Below are 27,463 nucleotides of genomic sequence, written 5' to 3'. Positions count from 1 at the left end.
TGGTTAGGATGTCACTGCCAAGGATATGGGTTGGGCAGCCAAGCCAGAGTGGAGTCTTCTAGTCAGGCAGCCAAAAATAGACAAAAAAAAAAAAAAAAAAAAAAAAAAAAAAGCTTTAACCTAGGGTTTTAATGTGGGGTAGTGGGATCCCATTCTCTAAGGTTCCCATTTCTAATTAGTGGATAAACAGTTATAAGAATTATAGATTACCTATAGATAATCTATTTCATGCCTCAATCCCTCCTCTGAAGATGTCCTTGACTGCTATCAGGAAAAGGGACAATGACTGCTATGGTTTCTTCAAGCTAATAGTGGGTATCAGCTGTGGCAGTCAGGAAAACCCTTCAGAGGGTCTATCTAGGGGTCCTCAGTAGAATTTGGGAGGCAGCTCCATGGGGTGGGGGGGTTCTGGTTCCATGACCATCTGGAGCTTAATGGTACTGTAGGCATCTTATGAATCAGGGAAGTCCAGAGGTCCATGATGGCTGTTAGCAGGTGACTAGACAAGTTGTACAAAGGGCACAAACAATAGAGCAAAGCACTGTTTTCTACAAACAGCACAAAAATCATCAGTGTTACCAGCCAGCCTCTAAGACCACAAAAATAGTAACTTATTAGAGTATAGGGTATAGTCTGACGTGTCATTTATTTGTGAGTGGAGGCCATACAAATTTTTTGGAAACAGTAGCAGAATTGCTTGAAATTAACATTTAATTTTTATAATGGCATAGGTGGCCCCTTGAGCTGTGGAATGCCATCTGATTTCTGTAAAGTAGCTTTTTACTGGTATTATCTCTGTATTCGTTGAAAGATCCCTTCAGTTTTGTCACTTAATTCTCTCTTGGTAAAGTCAGTTAGGGCTTTTATGTATCACATTATATATCTCCTAAACTTTACATCTTAAAAGACTTGTATTCTTACAAACAACAATAAGTGTTGGTGAGGATGTGGGGAAAAAGGTACACTCATACACTGCTGGTGGGACTGCAAATTTGTTCAGCCAATATAGAAAGCAGTATGGAGATTTCTTAGAAAATTGGGAATAGAACCACCATTTGACCCAGCTATCCCCCTCCTCCGTCTGTACTCAAAGGACTTAAAAACAGCATACTACAGGGACACAGCTATATCAATGTATATAGCAGCACAATTCACAATAGCTAAACTGTGGAACCAACCTAGATGCCATTCAATAGATGAATGGATAAAAAATTGTGGCATATATACACAATGGAATATTACTCAACAATAAAAGAGAATAAAATCATGGCATTTTTCAGTTAAATGGATGGAGTTAGAGAAGATAATGCTAAGTGACGTTAGCCAATCCCAAAAAATACAAATGCCAAATGTTTTTTATGATATAAGGAGACTGATTCATTGTGGGATAGGGAGAGGGAGCATGGGAGGAATAGATGAACTCTAGATAGGGCAGAGGAGTTGGAGGGGAAAAGAGGGGGCATTTGTTAGAAATGATAGTGGAATGTGATGGTTATTATTATCCAAAGTACATGTGTGAAGACACAAATTGGTGTGAATATATTTTGTATACAACCAGAGATATGGAAAATTGCACTCTATATGTGTAATAATAATTGTAATGCTTTCCACTGTCATATATAAATAAATTAAATTAAATTAAAAAATATTGTATTCTTGTAGGACATGAATACATCTAATATACAAAGAAGCTAGTAAGAAATTGCATCACAATTATACTAATGTCCTCATTTTAACTAAGTTTAACTTTTAGAGAAAAAATTAGAATGTTACCCTACACTAGTAGGGTAACAATAATCACAGGTCTGCATGGGTTAGAAGTACTAGAAAAAAATCGGAGTATCCTTAAATTTCTTCTATACTTAGGAAACTGTATTAATGATCAGAAATAGACTTAGTCAAAGCAAGCAGATATAATCCAGGCTTTTAAATGGCAGTGTGGCCCTTTTTATGTCAGATATAATGTATAAAAGAGAGCAATTATTGGTTACTTGGCTATAAACCTACATAAACTTTCATTTTACAGAACATTTAAACAAGGCTTACACAAACATAGTTCTAATAAACAGGTGTATACATATATCTTGGCATATATATCTATGGTGAAACTATATTGTAATAGCTAAAATAACAGTGGCTTATTTAACCAGTTACCCAATAATCATTTAAAAAACTTTTAAAAATGTATAAATCCTAATTTATTTAAATTAATTTCCCTAAGTAATAAAACTTAACAAACATAAGAAATTATCTTGATAAGAGCACATCTCTGTGTTACTTTACTTCATATCAGTCTTTACTTTGATTGTGCTAATTGTACCCTGTTAGAGTCTGTAAACAAGTCAGGATAGCGCCTGGCATTTTGCCAGAGAAATGTTAGCATCTATAAACAAGTCTGGATGGCGCCTGGCAAAATGCCAGAGGGAGTGGTTTGTGAAGTAACACCACCGAGCCATTAAGTGTGGAGATTCCTTATTGGTTGACTGATGTATCTAGTTTATGTTAATTAAGATAAGCTGTGTGGAATGTATAAATACCGTTCCTGTCCTACAATAAACGGCTCCCTCTCCTGCTGTATCAATCTACACAAGTTGTTCGTCACCCCCTGGTTATTTTGCTGCAGCCGGACTGCGGCAGTAGCCCACTTAATCACACACATGAATTTTTTGAGTTTTACCTTCCACAAACTTTTGCAATTTACTTAGATATTTTACAACTTTTTTACATCTTAGTTTTGTTCTCTTTCATCTTGGACTTTAGCAAAAGAACATTACTTTACCATATAAAATACTTTCTCATCCAGAACATTTCCTTTCCTTATAATTTTCTATAATAAAATATCATGGCCATAATTACTTCAGTAAAGAAGCATATGACACATCAGATCAGAATGCAAGGAACTTACTGAAAGAGGAGAATTCCATTGTACAAGAAAAGAAGAAACAGTCTTTCATGTACAAGAGCAGCTTGGATGTAAAAGTGACAGCCCACTCCAATCTCCAACCAGTTTGGGCATTTGCTCCTGTAGCTTACATTTTAGATGGATATTAGGCAGATAGTTAAGGATCAAGGAAAGCTGTTATTATGAGCATGAGAGGCAAAAAGCTCTGGGTGATGTCCCCATTTGAATAGGCAAAAAGTTTGATTCCCTGAACTAGAAGAGATAAGTGGTAGTTTACTATAATTAGTTAAAATAGAACTTTTGGACTTTTTCCTGCAGAATGAGGAGGAGTACAGAAGAAAAGGTATCTTGTGAAGGTCCAAAGAAGACAGTCTAATTTTGAAGGTAGGAAAGCTTTTTCTTGGTAATCTCCCACAAGGGGTCCCTATTTAAGAGATGGACACCAGGGACAGACTTGGTGTTGGGTCCCAGAAAGTGTTTGAAAGCCTGTAGGTCCCTAGAGATTCTATTTAGGCACTTGGAGATAGAAGGTGAAAGAATTGAGGATAAGTAGGAGACATAGAGTAGTTGGAAGTAGCCTGAGCATCAGGGCTTACATGTAGAAGAGGCATTTCTGCAAAGGAAAAAGACTATTTGGCTCACACTCTGGGGATTAATGGATCAACTTTCTCCCAAAGACCTCAGATCAGACTGAGGTCTTTCTGTTTCTGACTAACTTGGTCCAATGTTCATCTCAGGATCCAAGATTTGTCAGGAGAGGGTGCCCTTCACCATTGGGCCATGTCAGTCAGAAACAGAAAGACAGATGATGGTTGATATTTGATACTCGTGAGTGCTGTCAGGGTCAGACTCGGGACATTAGACCTTCATGCAGCACAGGGGAGTCTTTTACCTTCAGTTGTCTCAAGCTTTCCTCTGTCCCATACGCCAATTCTCTTCCACAGAAAGGAAACTGAAGCAAGTCAGAACTGACATTCTCAATGCCTAAGCAAAAGGGGATTGTTCCACTTTCACCAGTAAGCCAATCACCTGAGTCTTAAGATCAGCAGCGGTGCTAGTCACTTTTAACTGGCTTGTCCATGAAGAAAGAGCATAGAGAAGAGAAATAAGAACTCCCTTTTTGGTGTTACTGTTAGAAATAACTAGATGTCACAAGAAATCAAACATGTGCAGGAAAGTGAGTAGGCAAGGTAAACCTTTACTTCTAGTAGAAAGGCATACTACCAGAACCTGACTAGTTAGCATGCCTGAAGGGCAGACCGCCTGCTTATATCTCTAACCTAAGGTAGTACTGCCCTTCACTCTGATTAGAGGAATTTGGGGTTACAATCTGTGCAATTGGCTAATTTTAATATTAGGGTGGGCAAAATGGGAGGGCTACAATTGGATCCAATTCAGGCTGAATATTCTGAAAATGGAACTCCGGACCTTCTATTTCTCACATTACTTACCCTTCCAAAAATCCCAGGTGGGCCCCCATAAATGTAACACAGAGGGTGGATGGGTAGGTTTTCTGTCTTGTAAATTTTTTTTAAGAGAGAGAGAGAGAGAGAGAATTTTTTAATAATTATTTTTAGTTTTTCAGTGGACACAACATCTTTTATTTTTATTTTATTTTTATGTGGTACTGAGGATCGAACCTGGGTCCCTGCCAGTGCTAGGGGAGTGCTCTACCACTGAGCCACAATCCCAGCCTTTGTCTTGTAAATTTGAAGAATGAAATCCATGGACAAAAGGATGAGAGAGAGAGCAAAGTAACAGGATTTATTAGAGTAATAGAAAGTAGAGCTCCCAAAGAGGGAGGGGTCCCAAGAAATAAATGCCTTGAGGGTTGTTGTTGTTGTTGTTTGTTGTTGTTTTAATTAAAGAATGTGAAAAGTTGAGTAGTTTTGGCAGAGAGAAGGTTTGGAGTGGAGGTATCAGGCCTGGACATATGGAACCTTGGACCATTTGCCATTGCAGTGGAGAAAGTTTTCAAGATCTCAAGAGAATTTGGAAATCAAATTCATTATCAGGCCAGTGACTTGTATTGGGGCCAGGCAGTAAATCTGACAGTGTCTTGGAGCCCCAGAATCTGGGTATGTTCGTGAAGGCATCCCAGTGGGGTGTGTCATGGAGGTTTTGACGGGGTCTGGCCCATGCTGGACAAATGGATTGAGGAGGGCCCCCCCTAAAAACTCCAGCAAAGAAAAAAGACAAAAACAAGGAGTGTCCCCACAAGAAATTGATTTCTTTAAGGTTGTTCTAAGAACAATCAATAGAAAAATAGGCAATTGATGGTGTCCCCCCATAAAACAAGTCATTGCCACCCAGTGGTAGTGAGGTTTCTCTCACCCAGGGCTGGGATTTGTCAGTGGAACAGTACCCATGGAGAAAGAAATTGAGGCAGGGATTCCAGAAATCCAGATGAGTCTATGGGGGTCACTCACCTGGTGATGGCCAGTGGTGGATGAGAAGTCCAGCAATGTGAGTGGTCCTTATGGAGACATCAGAGGAAGAGGTAGCAGAATAAGAGAGGGAAAGAAAGAGACTGGATTGAGGTCAAGGGAAGGCCTGGAAGAGCTTCCTGAGGGGGGGACCTCAAATGCCAGTCCTGGGTTTCAGCACTAAAATGTAAGGAAAGAAGTGAATGAAGGAAATAAAAAGAGAGGGGAGGAGAGGGGGCTCAACAATAACAAACCTGCAAAGAGGACCCAGTGGAGACTGAGACCTATCTTCTGCTTACAGCCTGGAGCAGGTACAGGGGAATGAGGGGGTAGGGGTATTTTTTACAGTTATACCATTGCTAAGGGGTTGACAGGGAAGGATCCTTGTGGTCCTCATCTCTATTCTTTAAGGAGATCACAGTTCCGTGTCAAACCAGGTATTTTCAGGATTCCAGTCCCAGATAACAATTTTCTTTCTTTGTATGATGGAGTATTGTCTGGTGCTTATTGTCTTGGTTTAAGGTCTGACTGAGTCACAGTGACTGTGAGGTAACTCCATGGAGGCCATGTTTCAAAATGGTTTTGCCTGTGTCAAGTTCTTCCCAACATGGGGGATTGAACTCAGGGATGCTTTATCATTAAAATACATCCCCAGCTTTTTTTTTTTTTCAGACAGGGTCTCACTAGGTTGCTTAGGGCCTCACAAAATTGCTTAAGCTGGCCTCTAACTTGCAATCCTCCTACCTCAACCCCCCATCACCAGGATTACAATGTGCACCACTGTGTCCAGCCTTTATCATCTTTCCCCTGCTCACCCATTCATGTCTCACTAGCTACCTAGCAGTACATGCCTGTAATCCCAGCTACTCTGGAGGCTAAGGCAGAGAATTCACAAGTTCAAGACTAGTCGATCAACTTAACAGGACTCTGTCTCAATTTTTAAAAAATTAAAAAAGGGCTGGAGAGCTAGCTCAGTGATAGCATTTACCTAGCATGTGCACCATCCTGGGTTCAGTTCCCAGTAGGGGTGGAGGGTATTTGGGTCCCTTCATTTGTAAGTATGTCCAAATAGCATTGCTCTTAAGACTCACAAAACTCCTAAATATTACTTTCCCAGATAAAACATCAGACTAAGTGTTGTTGTGCTTTTAAAATTATCTTTATTCCATAGTCCTGAATTCGTCTGTGTAACCCTAGGACATGGCTTCAATACAGCAGGTCCCCATTTTCCATGAGGAATATATTTCAATATACCTCCTTGGTGCCTGGAATATGACATAGTACTGAATCCTATCTATGTTATGTGTTTTTCTATGTACTTAAACACCTGTAATAAAGTCTAATAAATCAGGCACCATCACTGATTAACAATAATAACTAATAATAAAATAGAATAACATACTATAATAAAGGCTATGTGGTTGTTATCTCTTTCCCTCTCTCAAAATATCTCCTTGTACTGTACTCATCCTTCTTATGATGATGATACAATGCCTATATGAGATGAAGTGATTTAAATGATGTAGGCAGAGTATGTAGTACTACTATGCACTGCCACTCTATTACAGTTAATCCAATAAACAAATTGGCTACTAAATAACCTGTACAACATGGATATACACTGCACAGAGGGATGATTTACATCCCAGCAGGAGGGACCAAGTTGGCAATGAGTTTCATCACACTACTGAGAAAGGTACCTGGTGGAGGCGATCCCCCACTCACTGTCTTGACAGGGTCACAGTGAGAAAAAGTGTTGGCAAAGCCGCTCTCCCACTGTCTTGACAGGGTCACAGTGAGGATGAATGCTGGCAAAGCCACGCTGGTTGGTGGGTAACCGAAACCATGAGACCCTTTTTTATGTAATTGGGACTTTGCATTTTCATGCTTATGTTTCTCACAGGAGGCATGAGCATGTTAAATGCCAAACAAATTAAATTTCAGATGGCTAGAACAGAACAGGTAGTTCATGCCTTGGAGGCCGTTCTACCCACCCCTCAGCATATCAAGGACAAAGTAAAAGGCTATTCTTCTATCTTAGTACATTGTGGACAAACCTAATAATGGACAACAATCATCCTCTGAAAAACAAATTCTTTGAGAACTAGTGCACCTTGACTGAGAAACAAACTCTTTGAGAACTAGTGTACCTTGACTGAGAAACAAACTCTTCGAGAAAGCAGCTCAACCAGTTTTATGAGAATAAATTTAGGAATTAATTAAAATAGCTTTATAAGACACAGTTTTAAAATAATGTTAGAAATATTATTTTATTTAGATTCTTAAGTTTAGAAATTCTTAAGTCTTTAGTTGTATAGGTTTCTGATATGTTTTAAGGATGATTCATAAACTTTAAGATATTTTAAATATAAGATTTAAAGGGACTTTTTTAGATGGGAATTTTGAATTAGAAATAAAGTACAAATGTACTTTAGGTTAATGATTGGCTAAAGACTTAGAGTCTGGTTACGTAGTTTGGCATTAGTTAATAAGGAAATAACATATCTTGGGAAAAATAGTAAATCTTGGGAAAATCTGAAGGATGTAAATTGGTGACATGTTTTATTGATGATTTTGTACTTTGATGATTGTATGGCTGGGGGTCATATCCTGGAAGAATGTAGATTGGTGTGCTCTCAATCATGGTTAAAGAAATGTCATGTCTTGGCAAAGTTTTAAATTATATAATCAATGACGTATTGTGAATCTATAATGATGAGAAAAATTGTAATAAAAAGGGGACCCAGAGAAAGCAGTTTTAGCTCTCTCTCTGGAGATTGCTCAAACGGAACGACTCCTGTCTCATCACTTCGCCGACGCCACTCCTCCTTCAGGACTCCCTGGACCCCGCTGGGGCTGGACCCCGGCAGGTACCCAACCAAAAAATTATGAATTGTTTCTTTTCCATTTCTGGACCTCCTTAACTGAGGGTAACTGAAACTTCAAAAAGGAAAGCCACAGATAAGAGGGGATTGATGAAAAGAGAAGCATACAAAAGTACAATTTGTTACTATATGTTTCAACCACAGAAACCTCAAGTTGCAAGTGTTCAAGCATTGCCTCTTTTATGGATTATTCACAATTAAATGGCGTGCAGATTAATTTGGAAAGCTTGATAATGTTATTTTTTAACCTGAATTAACATAAGGAAGCAATTAATTAACAGGCATCTCATAGAATGTATTTCATAGCAAATGTAAAGGGTACTCTGCTAGGCTCTCTGTATGTATGTCTATTTAAAATTATAAAAAAAACATGCTTAAGGGATGGGGTTGTGTCTCAGTGGTAGAGTGCTTGCCTAGCATACATGAGGTACTGGTTCAATCCCTGGCACCACATAAAAATAAACAAATAAAATAAAGGTATTGTGTCCATCTACAACTAAAATATATATAAATAACACACACACACACACAATGCTTAAGTCAGAGAATACCACTGCTTTAGAATCCTTTACCTCTGCTTTATTTTCTCACCTCTAGCTTCCCCAGCACTTCTTTCTCATCCCTCAGACACCAATCTCCCCTTGGAACTTACCACCCCTCACTGAATTTTGGTACCAGGATTGTCCCCTTATATGGCACCATAACTATTCTCACCATGATCAACTATCCTGCTAATAAGTCAGGTTCTCATTTCTTCATTTAAAATGTTCCAGAGATTCCATCTAATAGGTCCAAAGAAATCTCTAGAACATAAGACCTATGATTACAGAGGCTTTTAGGGCTGTTTTAGTCAACATTGGACTCACAGCAATTAAAATCATACTTGGTACACAGTAGGTACTATTCATTTTTGTTGAACAAATGAAATATTATTGTATTTAAATGAAATTGCATCACAAGGAAGTCATTAAAAAACAAAAAAATATTTTATTTCATGCATTTCATGTACACAATTTATAAATTCATCCAATGGAGAAAACACTTATCTGTTGCACAGTTGAGCCTGACAGTTTTTGATTACTACATAAGAAGTTACCACAAACTTGATAGCCCAAAACATTACCCTGTTTATTTGCTTACATTTCCTTAGTCAGAAATCTAAGCATGGTATGCATGGATTCTCTCTTCAGGATTTCATAAAGTTGTGGTCTCAAGTATCCTCCAAACTCACACAATGTTGTGGGCAGAATCCCATTTCCTGCACTTTTAGGGCTGAGGTCCCTCTCTCCTTACTGGCTGTCAGGGTAGAGAGGGGGAGGACTACTGGCAACTTGGTGACCACTTAGCCACATCCCCAGCCCAATTTTGTATTTTATTTAGAGACAGGGTTCACTGAGTTGCTTAGCACCTTGCTTTTCCTGAGGCTGGCTTTGAACTCACAATCCTCCTGTCTCAGCCTCCAGAGCTGCTGGGATTACAGGCATGCCCCACCGCACCTGACTTGCCCCTCCATTTTCAAAGCCCACATTTAAGAAGATCTCTCACACTGAATCCTTCTCACACAATGGACCTCTTCTCTCAGGAAGAGCTTGGTCCTTTTAAAGGATCACCTAGTTAACACAGACCCATGTTAAGGTTAACTGATTTGAGACTGTAATTTCATCTGCAAAAATCCCTTCATAGTAGCAAATACCTTAGCATTTGATTGATTGAAGGTGGCTAATTGGGGTGGTGTTAGGGTCCATCACAAAATCAGACTAACATAGTCAGATTCTTACTTTTTTGTGTAATTGAGTCACAGCTGGATCATGAAAGTCAAATAAATAGATGTTTGAGAATAGTAATAAATTACATCCCACTTAGCTGTGAAAAATCTTAAATCCAACTGACATGTTAAATATCATTTAACTGACATGTTTTATTTAGGGCAAATAAAAAAGTACAATGATTTAATCTTTCCTTAGAATCTATATTACTTATCTACTGCTATATAACTACCCAAAACTTGGCAGCTGGAAACATGGAACATTATCTCCCTCAGGGTGTGATGGTCAGGAATCCAGGAGAGGTTCCTTGAGTGCTTCTGGCTCAGGGTCTCTCACAAGATCGCAGTCATCAGCCCAGGCTGCATCCTTTGAGGACCTGACTGGCACTGGGGGCTCCCAAGGAGCATGGCTCCCTCATATGGCTGTTGGAGAGGGCTCAGGTACTTGCTAGCTGGTCCCAAGAGGCCTCCATTTCTAGTCACCTGGACCTTTCCACAGGCTGCTCATGACTCAACAGCTGGCATCCCCAGAGCTAGGGATCCAAGAAACAGAAAGAACCAAAATGAAAACTGCAATGTATTTTAATCTTACACACAGAGTCATAACCCATTACATCAACCTTATTCCATCACAACACAGAGGCGAGTTGGCAAGTTCAGGCCATACTCCATTATAGAGACGGGAATAAGCTGCCTCTCTGCAAGAGAGGATCATCAAAGTGTTTGCATATGTTAAAACCAAAATTAAAGCCAGATATTGTGACACATGCATGTTATCCCACTACTGGAGGGACTGAAACAGGAGGATCACAGGTTCAAGGCCAGCCTGGGCAACTTAGCAAGACCTCGCCTCAAAATAAAAATTTTAAAAGGCTGAGGGTATTACTCAGTGCTAGAGTGGTAGCATGCAGGAGGCCCTGGGTTCAATTCTTAGTGACACACACACAAAAAAAGCCACAAAATATTGTTTCAAGACTCTGTAAATCAAATGCTCTCATCTAATTTTTTGTTAATAGTAATATTTCTTTTGGGAAAGCCATAATTAAAAGTTTGAGACAGAGAAAGGTGATAAAACACTGTCTCCGAGTCTTGCAAACATCTTTAATAAAAATACTCTATTAGTTTAAATAAAACTGAGAACATAAACTAGATCAAAGTTTCAAGACTTATGTCATAACAATTATGTTTTTATAATAATTATTATTTTCCTATGATGTTTCATATTTACTTTATGTATGCCAAAAATACAACAAAAAGAAAAGAAATCCTTGGAAACAAAAAGAATATATAGTAAGGTTGCAGGATACAAGGTTAATATATAAAATTCAATCACTTTCCTATATACCAGTAAGGAATGAGTGGAAATTGAGAAGCAAAACATGATACCATTTACATTAGCAATCCCTAAAAGTAAAATACTTAGAGCTTGTTCTTCTGCCCCTTGGTGTAAGTGTGTTCTTTCTTGGGGATCAAACCTAAAGGCCTCACATGTTAGGCAACTGCTTACCAATGAGCTACACTTCAACTCAATACTTAGGTACAATCTCATCTTAGGTTATAAATCTAAGTATGTATAAAAGCAAAACTACAAAACTCTGATGAAAGTCATCAATTAAAAAATGCAGTATATTCCATGTTCATGAATAAAATAAATATTGTCATTGTAATTTTTCCCAAATGATCAATCCCAATCAAAATCTCAGCGAGTTATTTTGTGGAAATTGACAAACTGGTTTAAAAGTTTATATGGAGAAGAAGAAAATCTAGCTAATACAATGTAGAATAAAAACAAAGTCAAAGGACAGTCACTACCTGACTTTAATAATCATGACTATGTAGTAATTAGTACCACATTGGTAGCCATTATTAAAAACAGCATGGCTTTTCCCCACACACAAAAAAAAATTAAAAATAGAATGACTGTATGATTCAACAATCCTACTAGTGAATATATATCCAAAGGTATGAAATCAGTGTCAAAGACATCTGTGTTACCATGTTGATTGCAGCATTATTTACAATAGCCAACATATAGAATCAACTTGTGTTTATCAGCAGATGAAGAAAGAAAATGGGGTTATATACACAATGAAATACTATTAAGCCTTGGGAAAAAAAAAAAGGAAATCCTATCATTTGTGATAAGGATGAACCTGGAAGACATTAAGTGAAATAAGCCCAGCATAGATGATTTCACTTATAGAGAAAAAAAAAAATCAAATTTATGTAGAGAGTAAACTGGTGGTTACTATAGGTTAAGTGGTGGGACAATTGTGGTGATGCTAGTCAAAGACCAAAATTTCAGTTACATAGGAAGAAATGAGTTCAAAAGATATTTTTTATCTCGTGGTGACTAAACAATATCCTGGTATAGTTGAAAACTGCTGACAGTTAAGTGTTCTTGTTACAAAATAAAATGGTATATATGTGTGATATATGCTAAGTAACTTGAGTTAGCCAAGTTTGGTAAGTGGATACACTTACCAAAATATCATAAATACAAAATTTTTGCCAACTGAAATGATTTTTAAAATACACTGCAGTAACACCAAAAGAATAAATGAATGTGTTGAACAGAATGGAGAGACCATAAACAGACCCACCTAGATACAAAGGAGCAAAGACAGTTCAGTGGAGAATACAGTCTTTTCAACAAAGGGTGCTGGACCAGACATCACATGCAAGAAAAGTGAAATGAGAAAGGCTCTCTTGAAAGGTTGCTATGAACATCAACTGTTGACAGGAACAAAAATGTGCCCAGCTAGTTGTTTGACACTTATTTTCACATAAATACAATGAGTGCACCTCTATATCTCTAAGTCCCCATCTGCATATGTTTCACAAGACATAAATTCATGTCAGTCACTCCATCACTCTGGTCCTGTCACTCAGTAGGGTGCAATATTGAAGGGGTCTTCAGAGACCAGAATTTTCATGATTATGACTCCAAAACATTCAGGAATGACAAAAGGTAAATATATACACTAACATAAAAGTAGGCAATCTGGTTTATACATATTTATCTTCACTCCATTTCTATGATTCACAGTTCATTCAACAGATTTCAACCAACCCAAATCCCAGAATTCTTTAGTTCACATAGATGAACAAAGCCAAAATTCAGACTATTTTGTCCGTGGCTTATGAATACCTACTATAAATTATTGTAGGTTAGTCCACTTTATGAGTGCATAACCTAAAGCAGATGGTTGAAATGTCTGCTTTTCAGGAAGGGTTATTTAATTTATCATTTAGATTACCCTGCAGAAATGTCATGGTTTGTTTTGTTTTCCTGAATAGCTGCTGAGCTTGCTTTTAACTGACAAACATGGTTAGGTTAACTTCAATGTTGGTGAGTTTCACATTATCTGTAATGACAGTACTTTGAGCCTATTTTCCAGTAATTAAGACTTTAAGCCATTGCAAATTCAAATATGAGAACCTTGTCACTAAGAAAAAGAGAAAACCATTCTCCCTTTTACAGTTTTTGCCTCTTTTTACACTAGGAAACAAGTCAGCTGACAAACTGAGGTGTTCCGCCTCATCTAAATGCATTTCAGCCCAAGCTTGAGCAGCAAGGACCTCCAGAAAACTCTCCCTGTCTGGCTTCTGGACCCCTCAGCCATCTTCCCTGTTTCCAAATAGTGAGTTGGTTAGCAACTGTCTACTCACTAGCAATCCTGCCTTCTGAGGACCTTCCATTTCCCACATAATCAAAATATAGATCCCCCTGAGCCACCACTGCCCACAGGAATGTGCCTGGGGTCTCCAGCCACAAGAGACACTTTAAAACAAACTGCAGGACACCTGCCATCTGTACACAGGTTCACACTGTGTGGACAGGTTTATGTACAGGTGCCAAGGGAGACTTCACTAGCTCAACAAAGCTTGACACCTGTACTAGTGTCACACTGTCATAAGCAACAGGTGATACAAAGGAGCCTGGTCTAACTAAAGGCAACCCCTACAACACATACTGCAAAACAGGACAGGAAAAAAGGTCATTCTGGGCCAACAAAATTAGAGAAAGGTAAACAATCCTAGTTAGTTTTCTCATCTAAAAACCAGTGGTGTAATTCCTATTACAACATTGAGGGAGAAATTAGAAGATAGTGCTAGCAGAAACAAACTCAAGACATGGTAGGCTAGGCATTCTAAACCAAATTCTGTCTAAACTGATAGGAATATGTTCATACCAGGACTCTTGTTCCTAGACTGTTCAGCCAGGCTAGGAAGGTAGAGGCAAAGAGGGTCAGGCAGGGGCGGGTCCCTCGGCAGGACAGGCACTCAAGTGAGGCCAAGGCCTGGAAGACAGCCAGTTCCTAGTGGCTATTGGGCAGCTCAAGACAGCTCCCTGCCTCACCAGCCATGGTCCTCCCTCTGGTCTGGATCACTCAGTGCTGTCGCCTTTGCCTCCTATTGCCCTCCTGGGCCCTGGGCCCCCAAGGATCCCGAATCCCAAAAAAAGCATGGAAGAACAGACCAGCTCCTCAGGTGGTGGGAAGATGAGGTCACCTGCCAGGGTAAGTGGTAAAGGTGGGAGGAGTGTGTCAAGATTTGTATGGGGGGGCTGGGGGTTGTGGCTAAGTGGTAGAGCACTTGCCTGGCATGTGCAAGGTGCTGGGCTTGATCCTTAGCACCACATAAAAATAAACAAACAAAATGAAGGTCTTATGTCAAACTAAAAAAATAAAATGATTTATATTAAAATAAAATGATTTGTATTCGGGTAAGGAATAGAAAAAAAAATGTCCAGTTTATGCTGTACCCATCAAACCTTGCAGCTCCTTGCCTAATTTTAACTCTCAACTCCTTCCCACCCCCACAGTAACCTAGATCTCAGGGTTCCCTCTCTCCTTGAACAGGAATTTCCCCCTCATCTAACAGTTAATTATTTCCTAGGGAGGAGGGACAGTTAGTCCTCTCATCCATAAACCTTTTTAAGGCAGCCCCTGAGCCAGTGATATCTACCTAATCCCCTTCCCCCCAGCATGTCTTTGATAGAGGAAGCTACCTCAGCTTCAGAGATGACTTTAAACTAATAGGGTATTTAAAAAAAAAAGATAGAATTCTTAATTCCAGCCACACTCTGCAACACAGCTTCCCAGTGCCTCAGCCCCCCATCCTGGATGATGCTGCTGCCTCCCCCAATTCCTGCTTCATCCAGGAACCTTGGCCCCACCACAAAGCTGAGCTGACTCAAGCTGAATAGTTGCTGGAGCAGCAGCTGGAGCTGTACCAGGCCCTGCTGGAAGGGAGGGGGGAGCGTGGGAAGCCCAGGCCCTAGTGCTCAAGATCCAGAAGCTGAAAGAACAGATGAAGAGACACCAAGAGAACCTGAGAGGAAATGCCTAAGCTTCCCACAAGTGCCCGCATAACCCTCCAAAACCAGAAATACTGCCCAGCACCCTGCAATGGGCCCTTTCAGAAACATTCCAGCCCATCAAAAAATGAAGACAACTCTATAAGGGTCCAAAAAATTGGAAAGTAGTTGAGGAGCCATGGCCTATGCAGGCTTATTCTCACTTTGACCCCATTCTACAGCAGGGTACTCAGAACTGAGAAATTTACCCTGGATTAAGCCCTAAATAACTTTACCATAAGCAATAAAGGATGGAGCACTTACAGATACCACAGACACATTTGTGTTTCATTTTTAGTTTTGTTAAAAAAAATTCTGATAAATCAGGAATGGGGTTTAGGAGTGGTGGTGATGCAAAAGAAGGAAGCCTTGGGGAGGGGTGGGGGCTGTCAGGGCAGGTGGCAGTAGTGTCTCCTTCACCCCCACACCTGGTGTCCTCTCCTGAAGAGATAGACCGTCACATTCCAGAATGGGTGAATCCTCTACCGCGTCTGTTCAACTGAAGACAAAACAAGGCAGTTAAAATAAGGCACACAAAGGGGAAACCAACACAGAAACACAGGTACATACATGAAGATGTTTGTGTACCATGTAGATTGAGAGGACAGACTCAGGAGTACGAAAGGAAATCCTTTGAAGAAAGAAAAAAAGACCCCACAAAAATAGTAAATAAAACACCCCAATCAGTATCAAAGATCAAGGGACAAGAAGTCATCAAAGGGCTACCAATAAGGCATCAGGTGACCACTACCTACATAAGGGATTCAAGACATACACAATAAGAACAAGGAAAATCTAAGAGCTGGGGGAGCCAGTTTTCTGAGCTCCATACTCACTGTAGGAGGAGATGTCTATCTCATCAGGCAGCTCACTGATGTTGACCTCAAAGCGGTCCTGCACGTCATTAAGAATCTTGGCGTCATTCTCATCTGACACAAATGTGATAGCCAAGCCCTTGGTGCCAAAGCGACCTGCTCTGGCCACCTGGAAGAAGAAAAAAAGTAAAACTGGAAGACCCTAAAGATGGAAGATGCCTCAAGAATAGGAATATGTAATGTACAAAAAAGGATGGGCACAGTTGTACACGCCTGTACAGGCCGAGGCAGAACGATAGCCAAGTTAGGGGCCAACCTCGGCAACTTAATGAGACCCTGTCTCAAAGTGAAAGAAAGGGCTAGGATGTGGCTCAGTGGTTAAGTGCCCCTGTGGTCAATCCTTGGTACGGTTCCATCCCCTCAAAAAAAAAAAAAAAAAAAAAATCTTAAAGAAAAAGATACATAAAATAAGGGTATGGAAGAGTGGGGTATCCTGGATGTGGTACTTACCCGATGTAGGTAGGTGTCAGAATCCTCAGGCATGTCATAGTTAAAGGCAATGTTCACCCGCTCAATGTCCATGCCTCGGCCAAATAAGTTGGTGGCCACAAGAATCCGTCGTTGAAAATCTTTAAACTGCTGATACCGAGAAAGCCTTTGTGAGAAAGGAAATTAGGAAAATGTTGAGGTCCCCTTCTCTCAATGGTTCACTTTTTCCCCAAGGTCACAAAGTTGTTCTCCAGCTCCAACTCACCTCTCCTCCTGAGGCATCCCACGGTGGATGGCAATGGCTGGAAAGTTCTGCTCCACTAGGAGCTGGGCCAGGGCGATGCACCGCTGCACAGACTTCACAAAGATCACCACCTGTATGGGAGGGGTGGTGCATGAGAGTGAGGGGGTACATAGTATTTAAAAGAAATTACACATGTGGCAGTTTTTTTAATAATCTTACTCATCTGAAGGAATTCCTCTCAGTCCCTATTATACCCTATCACATATTTCCTTTTCTGTTCTAAATACAATTTAGCCTTTCTCTCCAAGTTCTGATGATTTCTAGGTAGGCTGACCTCTGAGGTGGTGTGGAGAATAATCATCCAAACTGGCAGACATGTTATGAGACAAGGATAAGGCCATCTCATAGATAAATGCTAAAAGTTACAACAAAGTTTTAGGAAGACCACAACTAATATTCCTACTTACCAAAAGACTAAGGGGCTTACCCTAATTCTAGTAGTCTCTAGAGCAAAGACATCACACACCAGGTAAACTGATGGGTTGCTTCTCCTCAACAAGGAGTACAAGAAATAAACCAACCCTAAATGCCTAGAATAGCTCAAGATTTTTACAAACTTCCTAAAACCCTTCAAAAATTTTACTTTGGGAGCTGAGCACGATGGTGCAGGCCTGTAATCCCAGCAGCTCGTAGGCTAAGACAAGAGGATCACGGGTTCAAAGCCAGCCTCAGCAACAGCAAGGCGCCAAGCAACTCAATGAGACCCTATTTCTAAAAATACAAAAAAAATTGGGCTGGGCATGTGGCTCACTGGTGGATTGCCCAAGTTCAATCCCCGCTACCAAAAAAAAAAAAAAATCTACTTTTGAGGGTTTATTTTACTTGACATCTTCATTATTTATCCCACAGTCACAGAACACCTTGCTCATGCTCAGTCCCCAAAAAACATTTATATTTCCATTTATGAGAATGTCTCCACCATTCTCTCCTCATATGTGGCTCCCTCAACACACCTTGGTCACAGGTTTCTGCTATAACTTGTTATGTATCCAATGCTCATCACTCTACTGAACCTTGAACACTGACCTGGTTGAACTCAAGGACATCCAGAAGGTCAAAGAGTTTCCGGTTCTTCTCGTTGTCCTTCAGTTTCACGTAGTACTGCTGCAACCCGTGCAGCGTCAACTTCGTCTCATCATCCACGAAGATCTCCATTGGCTGAGGGGGAGGAAGGGGGTGGGGAACGGGAGGAGGGCAGAGTGGGGGGGTTAAACCTGGGGGGGTGGAGGAAGTTGATCTCCAAAACACCCCATGGGGGGATGGGGAGAAGAGAAAAGATTGAAAACCCCACCCCACCACTAAAAATACCCAATTTTACTGTGGTCTTTTTCACACTAGATCTAATTTCCTTCCTTCCTATCAGTTGAGTTTTAAGATAGCCCAATTGAAAACTATCAGGGGAAAAAGGAACTTTGCAAAGTAATGGAGCAGTGAAACCATCCAATGGCAAGACACCATTACCTCAAATGGAGGTGGTAAAAGAAAGAAAATAGGTGACATTCAAAGAGATGATATGATTCAAATACCTTAGAAATGATGGGGAACAGTGACTCAAGGTCAGAGTAATTCCATCAGAGCTGGTTATTAAGAACATGGGGGAGATAACAAGGAATGCTCCATTTTCATTGTCTCTCAACTAAGAGAATCTTATACACATTAGAAAGTGGATGTCTTTAAGATCAGAATGGCTGTAATGGATCTAGTCAAAAAGTCCATTTAAGAACCAAAAATTACTCAAGATGAGTATATTATATGGAATAGTTTTAGATGAGACTGGTCTCTAATAGTCAAACCATCTACAGTTTGGTTTACATGGACAGCACTAGTAAAGGGTGCTTAAAAAAAAAAACCAGCAGATAGCATTCGTCTTTAAAATTGAAAAAAAAATTTTTTTTTTTAACACACACACACACACAACCCTTGAAGGGGTGGGAAGCAGCATAAAAAAAGACATAAGAAGCTGACACAAGACAACTCTATAGCCAGACTTTCCTAACACTCTCCCTACCATCTTGGGGGACCTAATTAACGTATAGATCCAGAGATCAAGATGGGCAAGGATGTGTGTGTGTTTGGGGGGGAAAACACTAATCCAGAAGCCGAATCCCAGAAGGCAGGCTAGCAAATCATGCTTTTCAAAGAGAAATTCCAAGGCCGCCTTCAAATCTAATTCTAACCCCAAGTGCAACTTAAGAGAAAGTTATTTCAAGGGAAGGAGCACTGCAGGGAGGAGAAGAACATACTCCACTGCTCAAACAATGGGCTCCCCCAAGCCCCAACCCTAACACCCATCTGATTACATCAAGTGGAAATCTCCACTTTACCTTTCCCATATCCCTCTCCTCTGAAAATTGAAAAATAATTCTTTAAAAGAAAAAAAAAATCCACCACCCATTCAGGAGACCCCACCCCCAACACATATGGGGGAGAATGGGGCACAGCACGTGTTAGGTTCAGGAAAAAAACCGGGAACGGAAAAAGAGGCTGGTTTGGTCCTCAGCTTCCTGGTCAGGTTTCCCCGCGGCCTCCGCTGCCGCCATCCACAGCTCGGTGCCGTCCGCATTCCCTCGTCGTGCCACGGTGCTTCTCTGCTGCCGGCTCACATCGACCGAGGTTCCGATGGGTGCAAGGAGGTATGGGTGGGAAGGAGTAGGGGACTGGGGACTGAGGTGCCAGAGGCCCCCACCCCTGGAGGTGGGGAGGGGGCAGATTCATTTGTGTTGTTTGCTCTTCTTCTGGACATGCCCTGCAATCTGTCTGTCCCTCTCTTACTCTCCTACCACCGGGAGTTATGAGTTTTGATGAGCAGAAACTCCAGCTGTATGCTTGATGTCACCTTGGGGTGCGTGGCTGTAAGGGGTATGTAGGAGATGATGGATGAATGGGTGGTAGGGCAGAAAATCCTGCCCTCCCCCAAAAGGGAGAAGAGGTTCAAAAATGCTGGGATTAAAAAAATGTCGAACTCTACCCGCTCTCACGTTAACCCGACCAAGTCTTCCGGAGTTTCCCTGGCACCCGCGCAGACCCTAACACTAGCTGTCTCTGCCTCTGTGTGTCTCTTCAAGGAGTTGTTGCTCCCAGACGGGCAAAAGCCCCCTTCTTGGCACTTGAAGGACAAGGGAGTCTGGAGGAAGAGGGCGAGGAAGGGGAGGAGGCAGTGGGCGGGGAGTGGAGGGAGAGAAGGTAGAAGGGTATTTACATCTTGCATGAACTTGCGGCAGACTGGACGGATCTCTTTGCCCAAGGTAGCACTGAACATCATGACCTGCTTCTCATGGGGGGTCATGCGAAAAATTTCCTGGACATCCCGACGCATGTCTACAAGAATGAGAGATTAAAAGAAAATAGACATCTGTGATAATAATCAGAAACAGACTTCCCAGTGAGGTGACTACTGGAAATGGATAAGGAATCATTTCAGGGAAAGATGACTCAGGTCTCTCTACTTTCTCCAACAACTCTAAAATCAAATAGCAATAACAATGGAAAACACAATGACTACAGAATAAAGACTTGGGATCAGGTTCCAGCTGCTCTAACCAAGCAAGAAATATGATGAAGCCCTAAAGTTCAAGACAATACAACAGACACAAAGCCCGCTACAAAGGCTCACAAGGACATATAAATACACTTTATAGGCCCTTGTCCCAATTCCTCTTTACCCAAGTTCCAAGTTCTAGCAGTCTACAAGTACTGAGCACTTATTACACATTCTAAATGTCAGTCCATTCCATGCCTCCTCTGAATCACACTTTCCTACACTGTCAAGCAAATATAACATCTCTACATCTATCTTACAGCTCACCACCTTGAATAGTCAAAGATCATTTAAAATGACTTGTCTGGGTCTATATCCATTCCCATTCTCCCATTCTTCAAAATTTGGTCTTACAGAAATTTTTTCTTTTATTAACCCCACTTAGCACACTAGAATACCACACCACACAAACTCCCACAAACACTCACCACATTAATCCTAGAACTTAAGTCTAGAAACCTATTCAGCTATAAATTCTGATCACATATGCTGTGCTGGGGATGCCAGAGGGTGGACTGTCTCCTCCTTCAGTTTAACATCTCTCCCATGACACTCAGTATAGGAATCTATAAAGAAAAGGGTGGTGGTGGTGACTTTTATCTAAAATTATCATAGTCCCCTACTCTCAAAGAACATCTATTATAGAAAGAATACCAAAGGGCTAAGGCTATAGCTCAGAGGTACAGCATGTGCTTAGCATGCATGAGACCCTAGGTTTAATCCCAGCACAAAAAAACTAAAATAACAAAAATAGTCCAGGGAACTCAGAGCCATCAGTCATGGGTGATAGATTAAGAGTCGTCCTTGCACCAAAGTGCTCCAGTATCAAATAAACATCATTTGGCTCCAAAGAAGCAACTCCCCAGACCACGTGACCCCATCCCAGCACTACCACTCACCGAGCTGGTCAAGCATCTTATCACATTCATCCAAGATAAAGTGTTTAATATGTTTGAGGTTGAGGCTCTTATTTCGAGCCAGGGCTAGGATGCGGCCAGGAGTCCCCACGACGATATGCGGGCAGTTCTTCTTCAGCACCTCTTCATCCTTCTTGATAGACAGACCACCAAAAAAAACTGCAACCTGCAAGTCAGAATAAAATAGTCTCACAAAGAAGGAAAGAGTCCATCCTCCCCAGAGTTTCCATGCTTTCAGCTAAATCTAAACTGGCAGGACATTTCAGTACTAAAACCAACTTTAGTGATCAAACATTGAGGCTAAGAAACAAAAGTGACTTGCCCAAAGTTATATGGTTAATGGAGGCAGTCAGGGCTAGCAGTTTTTCTGCCTTAGCCCATTATGTCCCATCATCCTATACAAAGAGCATCAATAAAAACTTAAAATTAAGCATTTTTATAGGTGTCCTAAATATAGGAAAAACAGGGCATAAGGGCTTAACCATCTACCCTCATATGACTCTAAGGCCAGACTTCATGTTAAGAATAAGGACAGCAAGAAATCACCAGTATCAAGTTCCACAAAAACCACATGGAACACCAAGCTTTCCCAACTGGACCAGCACACAAACCCTACACAATTACTAATTTGAGCTAAATCTATTATCCATGTTTAAACTTTAAACCATCAGGCAAGTAACACAGAAACTGCTTTCTAGTTTCGAGGGGGAAAAGAACAAGAAATCAAAATGAAAAAGCCATGGACCAGGGATATAGCTGAGATAGTGTGCTTGCCTAGAATGTGAGAGGCCCTTAGTTCAATCCTCAGCACTGAAGGAGGGGAGGGGACTCAAATTGTCATAACCCTAACTCTATGGTAAATCTGTTTCTTCCCTGGTGTAAATCTAAAATCACTGATGCAAGATCAACCAGGTTTGTGGAAAAACCAGAGGAACAGCATTGCCCATAAAGGACTCTTGCCAAAAACGTTTGGCAATGTTCTTGCTCAAATCAATCAGTTGAACTTCCAACTATAAATTTTTATTTTTATAAGAAATACTGGGAGGAGGGCTGGGGCTGTGGTTCAGTGGTAGTGCACTTGCCTGGCATGTATGAGATACTGGGTTCAATTCTCAGCACTGCGTATAAATAAATAAGGGTCTATGAATAACCAAAAAAGGAAATACTGGGAGCAAACAAATGGCTAAACATGATATGAGAGTAACCAGGCAAATCCAGAATGGGACATTCTGTAGAACTGACCAAGCTTCTTCAACAAGTCATTTCAATCATCAGGAAAGGAGATATTGCTAAAGATCAAGCCTTAGGAATGCTAGGCAAGCACTCGCCACTGAGCTGTAACAATTTAACACTCTATCAATGAGCTATAAGACCTCAGCCCTCACTGTAACAATTCTGAACAGAAATAGGTAAAGAGTTAAATAATGACAATTCTTTTTTTTTTTTCACCCTTTTAACACAGGGTTGTGCCTAATTGTCCAGGCTGACCTCAAACTCTGAGGCTCAAGTGATTTTTTCCTGTTTCACCCTCCAAGTAGCTGGGACTACAAGAATGCATCACTGGGCCCAGTGTCATATTTGATTCTGACACCAAGTGTTTTAAGGGTGACAACAAGTGTTTTAAGGGTGATGATGAGCTAGGCCTACAGAGGTGACTCTCACTCACTACGGAACTCAATAGTAAGTAGTTCTAACAACCTAAACAGTTTTCTGGTGTGTAACTTTCAGACTCCACCTACAGATTATACTGCTTAGTAAAAGGACAGAATATAAACCTATTCATTCTGGCAACATAATAGGAGAGATATTCCTAACATAAATATATACTATACTACATATACAGGGCCTTCAGACTGTATTTAAAGAATTAACATAGCTTTCAAAATACCCAGAGGAAAAGTAGTATAAACAAGACAAATAATGTTTCATGAAAAGAAGTCTGAAAGCCTAGAATTGACTAATTAATAGTGCCTAATACTTAATTACACAGAACCATGCGGATTTTTTTTAAATGGTTGTGATTACCTTCCGTGAAATAGGATTACAAATGGGAGAGCACAAATTTTCTCATTATAAAACCTAAACTACTTAAATATTTTTATCATGCACTGGTGGTACTATTTCAGTTTTTAAGAAATTATTTTCAGTTTTAGGCTATGACTCAACATTCCTAGTTTCTTTAAAATGTGAAATAATAAATGGGTAACGATTTGAACAAAAGTAGTTTTTCACTCTAACCTAGAAGAACAGTGTTATCTACATCAGTGTCTCTCAACCTCCCATCACATAAGGATCATGTTAGAACATTATTTCCATCCACTGTAGGTCTGGGACAGAACCCATATACCCTATATTTCCACCAAGTTCCCAAAGGATGCTGAAGCTATTGATATTGGAACCACAACATAAATATTAATGACATATAATGGAAAACAAATCAACTCTGTTGCAGCCCCCTCATCTTTCAATTTTCTGCCATTTTAAAGAATTCTCACAATTCACACAATATATTGCAGCTTTCTTTTGCTTTTAGAGCTTCCTCTTGCCACATACCCCAAAATTCTCAAAACTTACCAAACACACTAAAATGATTCAAATTCAGTGTAAAGAAGTATGAAGTAGTCCATGGTAAGCATTATCCATCAACCCAATCATGAGTTCTCATGCTACAGTGTATTTACCCTGTATTACACCAAAGCAAACTAAAGCCTCTTCAAAATTAAAAACAAGCATCTCTGAAAATATAATGTAAATCCAAGAGTTCCATATTTTAGTAATATATCTAATACACCCTAAGTCTGCAGAAATTTACTATCAGTTATGTGTTTGCTGAAGTTCTTGTATAGGTCTTTAACATCTGTGGAACAGAAACTGTTGATCTACAAGTTTCAGGTGCCTATAACTCCCCATACCCTCATTTTCTCATGTTTCTTTACTCTGGCTTACCTTGACATTGGGCATGTATTTAGAAAAGCGCTCATATTCCTTGCTGATCTGAAAAGCCAACTCCCTAGTATGACACATCACCAGCACGGACACCTTGAGAGAGAAATAAACAGAGATAAATAAAATTAAGTACATACCTCTTTGTTATCCCCTCAGACAAAGAGATTGTCACAAAAGCACATGTGACATTTATAAATGACTTCAATTTCTAAGATTTAAATCGTTAAGCTCATGCTTACTGCAGAACACTCCCCCTAGTTTTCAAGGATGATAAGAGGTCATCTAAAAGAGAGAAGTAAATCTGAAACTGGGCCAGAAACATTTCCCACATATCCCTAACCAAAATGCTTTCCCCAACACTCTCCCTAAGTATACCTGTCCAGTAACTGGTTCCAGCTGTTGCAGTGTGGCCAACACAAACACTGCTGTCTTTCCCATGCCTGATTTGGCCTGGCACAGGACATCCATTCCCAGAATGGCCTGAGGGATACATTCATGCTGGACTAGAAGAAAAAAAGAAAGAAAAATTTAGAATGCAATCCCAAGTAACTCCACAACCATTCCAAATTCATTTCTTCCCACTCAATTCCCAAAGTATTTACCTGATTCTTGCCAACTTTCAAACCCTTTTAACCTCTCTCTGCTCCCTCAATCATATTATATCCCAAAATGAAATCCTCCTAGTTCCTTCCAGATCTCACCTCCTCCAGGTTCAGGCCACCCCAGTGATGCTAACAACTCTCTTAAATCTACCAACAGCTCACCTTCAGTATTTCTGGCTCTGTCTGTATTTTTCTTAAACTGTAACAATCCATGATATTTAAACGCCTGCCACAGACCATTTCTCCTACTTAAGTTACCATACTTTGGGTCTCATAACCCTACAATCTTAAACAAAATGGACTTATTACCTGACCCAGACCAGTCATAAAATTTCTAAAGACCAGAGTTGGCCTGACCCAAAAGTGGAAGGTCCAAACAGACCCTTTCTGGAAGTCTAAAAAAAAAAAAAAAAAACTTTTTTGAGAATTTTTTAAAAATATTTTTTAGTTGTTGATGGACCTTTATTTATTTGTATGTGGTGCTGAGCGTTGAACCCAGTGCCTCACGCATGCTAGGCGAGCAGGCTACTATTGAGTCACAACCCCAGCCCCTGGAAATTTAAAATTAATGGTCAAAATAACAAAGTTAAAAAAACAAGCAAACAAGAAAAACCAGACACAAAAGTAAAAAGTAAGCTTCTAAATTGTTTTTGGATCACTAGCACTTTCATGCTATCATGAAAGAAAAGCCTACACAGCCTCTTCTAATGTTAAGATCTTTTTTGGTACTTATTTCCTGGTCTAGTCCAAACATAAATCATTACCACCTGAGGAATCATAAGCACATCCTTTCCTTGTATCCCCAAAGAGCCTAATGTATACTCTATGACCAAAAGAAAATTTACCTTCTGACGGATGCTCAAAGCCACAGTCAACAATAGCCCGGAGTAATTCTGGCTTGAGCAGGAAGTCCCGAAAGCCAGAGCTATGGATGGAGACATAGGAGCCCTTGACATCCTTCTTGGCAGGAGCCTCAGCTCCATCTCCCCCAGCTGCTGTTTCCACCTCATCATCTTCATAGTCCAAGAGCTCATTGTCCACATCATTCTCTGCCATAATTGGGCCGGCAGGGGGAGAAGGGGAGGGGTCTCTCGATGAGTTCTCCCAGAACAGGTGAAAACAAGGGGAAAGAGAGGGGCTTGATAAAGGGCAAAAGAAAAGGTACTAGTTCTGATAGAAGAGCTGAGTGGGGAAAACAGACAAAAAACTTATCAGTCACTAGCAGACTTTCACCACCTCTTTCCCACTGCCAGACTTTCTACTTTCCCTGAACTGTGAACCCTTTATCTGTTAAGGAACAGATATAAAACATAAAAATAAAATCCAAATATAATGAAAACAGTGGTCTCAGGAAATACTGTTCCCAAAAAGATTGAGCTCACAGTAGCAGAACCAGTTAGTTTGACAGGGGAAGACCAATGTATACATTTGTAATTGTAAATAACAATGAAAAAAACAGATCATGAAAAGGTGACTATGACTAAATAAGTTTCCTTATAATCTCATGGTGTCCATTCCTAAGAGCAGCCATCAGTCAAGGGTGATAGATTAAGGTCAGCACTGCGCAAAGCGCTCACTTCTCGAAATGAAAACATCATGTGGCTGCCAATCACCTCCTACACCTCTCCAGTGTCTCGCGCCTAAGTACCCTCCTTCAGTTGCTTAACAAACCTATGTCATTAACACCGAGGAGCAGGCCTAAGTGAGATGGCTCAGAAACAAAAAATAAAAATGGGCTTGGGTGTAGCTCAAGGGTAGAGCAAGACCAGTACCGCTATATATATATATATACCAGAAGATATAATCAAAAATATATTAATGATAGATATATAACAAGCTTTAACAGAATGTTTACCAAGTGGTCTCACATCACTCTTGCGTTGCTACCTCCACAAGACACATTTCTAAGAAACACAATGACACTACCAATAAACATTTGGAAAGCCTCCAAATTAAAGTGGGTAAATCGAGGTGAGAAAAATCCAACTGGGCCCATAAACGTGCTCCTCCTCCTCATCCCACAGGGGGCCCAAAGACCCAGAAGAAAGGTGAGAAGAGCCCCGCCCTCCACCAATGCCCGGGACCAGAATAAGCCTAGCGCCGCCTCTCGACGTCGCTGGGGCCTCGGGAAGCAAGGGACCCACTGGTAGAGCTGGGAGCAAAAGGGACACAATGGCGCCTGGGCCACCATCTTGGATTGTGCCCCCCTTGTTTCCCTGCCTCCCCCTAGGAGCTCGGCGCTCTCGAAAAGAACAGAAACAAAGAAAATAACTACCCAACCAGGCCCCAGTGACCATATCATCGCTTGTGAAAGGGGTATCAAGAATCCATGTGATAGGATGACCAGGGAGAAGCGCAGATGGAGGCGGATGGTAGCAAAGGCCAAAGCTTACCAGAGCAGGGCGAGCGCGTATGGCGGCAGCAACAGCGACGAGGGAGGGAATCTCTCTTCACTTCCGGTTCCAGGCTTCCCTCAACCCTAGCCTCCCGCCGTCTCGGCTGCCAGAGCGCA

The 27,463-nt window shown here is 40.7% G+C and overlaps 2 protein-coding genes and 2 non-coding genes across 6 annotated transcripts; 1 reads left to right on the top strand and 3 right to left on the bottom strand.

The window, feature by feature from the left end:
* Positions 1-9,180: 9,180 nt before the first annotated feature.
* On the bottom strand, positions 9,181-27,462 carry Ddx39b (DExD-box helicase 39B). 3 transcript variants are annotated; one of them, XR_013091648.1, is made up of 12 exons: positions 27,345-27,459; positions 25,797-26,133; positions 24,725-24,852; positions 24,350-24,442; positions 21,386-21,569; positions 20,148-20,266; positions 17,975-18,106; positions 16,910-17,019; positions 16,666-16,810; positions 16,177-16,324; positions 15,769-15,839; positions 9,181-10,511 (listed from the first exon to the last, which is right to left on the bottom strand). XR_013091648.1 is itself a non-coding variant. In XM_076858963.1 (11 exons), the coding sequence occupies exons 2-11, from the start codon at positions 26,005-26,007 to the stop codon at positions 15,823-15,825; spliced, it is 1,287 nt and encodes a 428-aa protein (XP_076715078.1). In that variant the 5' UTR covers positions 26,008-26,133; positions 27,345-27,459; the 3' UTR covers positions 15,621-15,822. The 3 variants fall into 3 exon arrangements, 1 of the variants encoding a protein (XP_076715078.1); XM_076858963.1 differs by lacking the exon at positions 9,181-10,511 and having other exon boundaries at positions 15,621-15,839; XR_013091649.1 differs by lacking the exons at positions 9,181-10,511; positions 15,769-15,839 and having other exon boundaries at positions 16,233-16,324; positions 16,666-16,791; positions 27,345-27,462.
* Positions 14,347-15,333, top strand: Mccd1 (mitochondrial coiled-coil domain 1). The gene is given in 4 exon segments (XM_076858976.1): positions 14,347-14,428; positions 14,431-14,501; positions 15,146-15,236; positions 15,239-15,333. Coding segments are annotated over 4 exon segments (339 nt in total).
* On the bottom strand, positions 21,255-21,331 carry LOC143402661 (small nucleolar RNA SNORD83). The gene has a single exon (XR_013091737.1). It is a non-coding gene; the product is annotated as a small nucleolar RNA SNORD83 (small nucleolar RNA).
* On the bottom strand, positions 26,477-26,554 carry LOC143402660 (small nucleolar RNA SNORD83). The gene has a single exon (XR_013091736.1). It is a non-coding gene; the product is annotated as a small nucleolar RNA SNORD83 (small nucleolar RNA).
* Position 27,463: the final 1 nt, after the last annotated feature.

This window comes from Callospermophilus lateralis, chromosome 6 (genome assembly GCF_048772815.1).
Source record: "Callospermophilus lateralis isolate mCalLat2 chromosome 6, mCalLat2.hap1, whole genome shotgun sequence".
NCBI classification, from domain to species: domain Eukaryota; kingdom Metazoa; phylum Chordata; class Mammalia; order Rodentia; family Sciuridae; genus Callospermophilus; species Callospermophilus lateralis.
The sequence above is the reverse complement of the archived record's forward strand: the minus strand, read 5'-3'. Positions and strand labels throughout refer to the sequence as shown.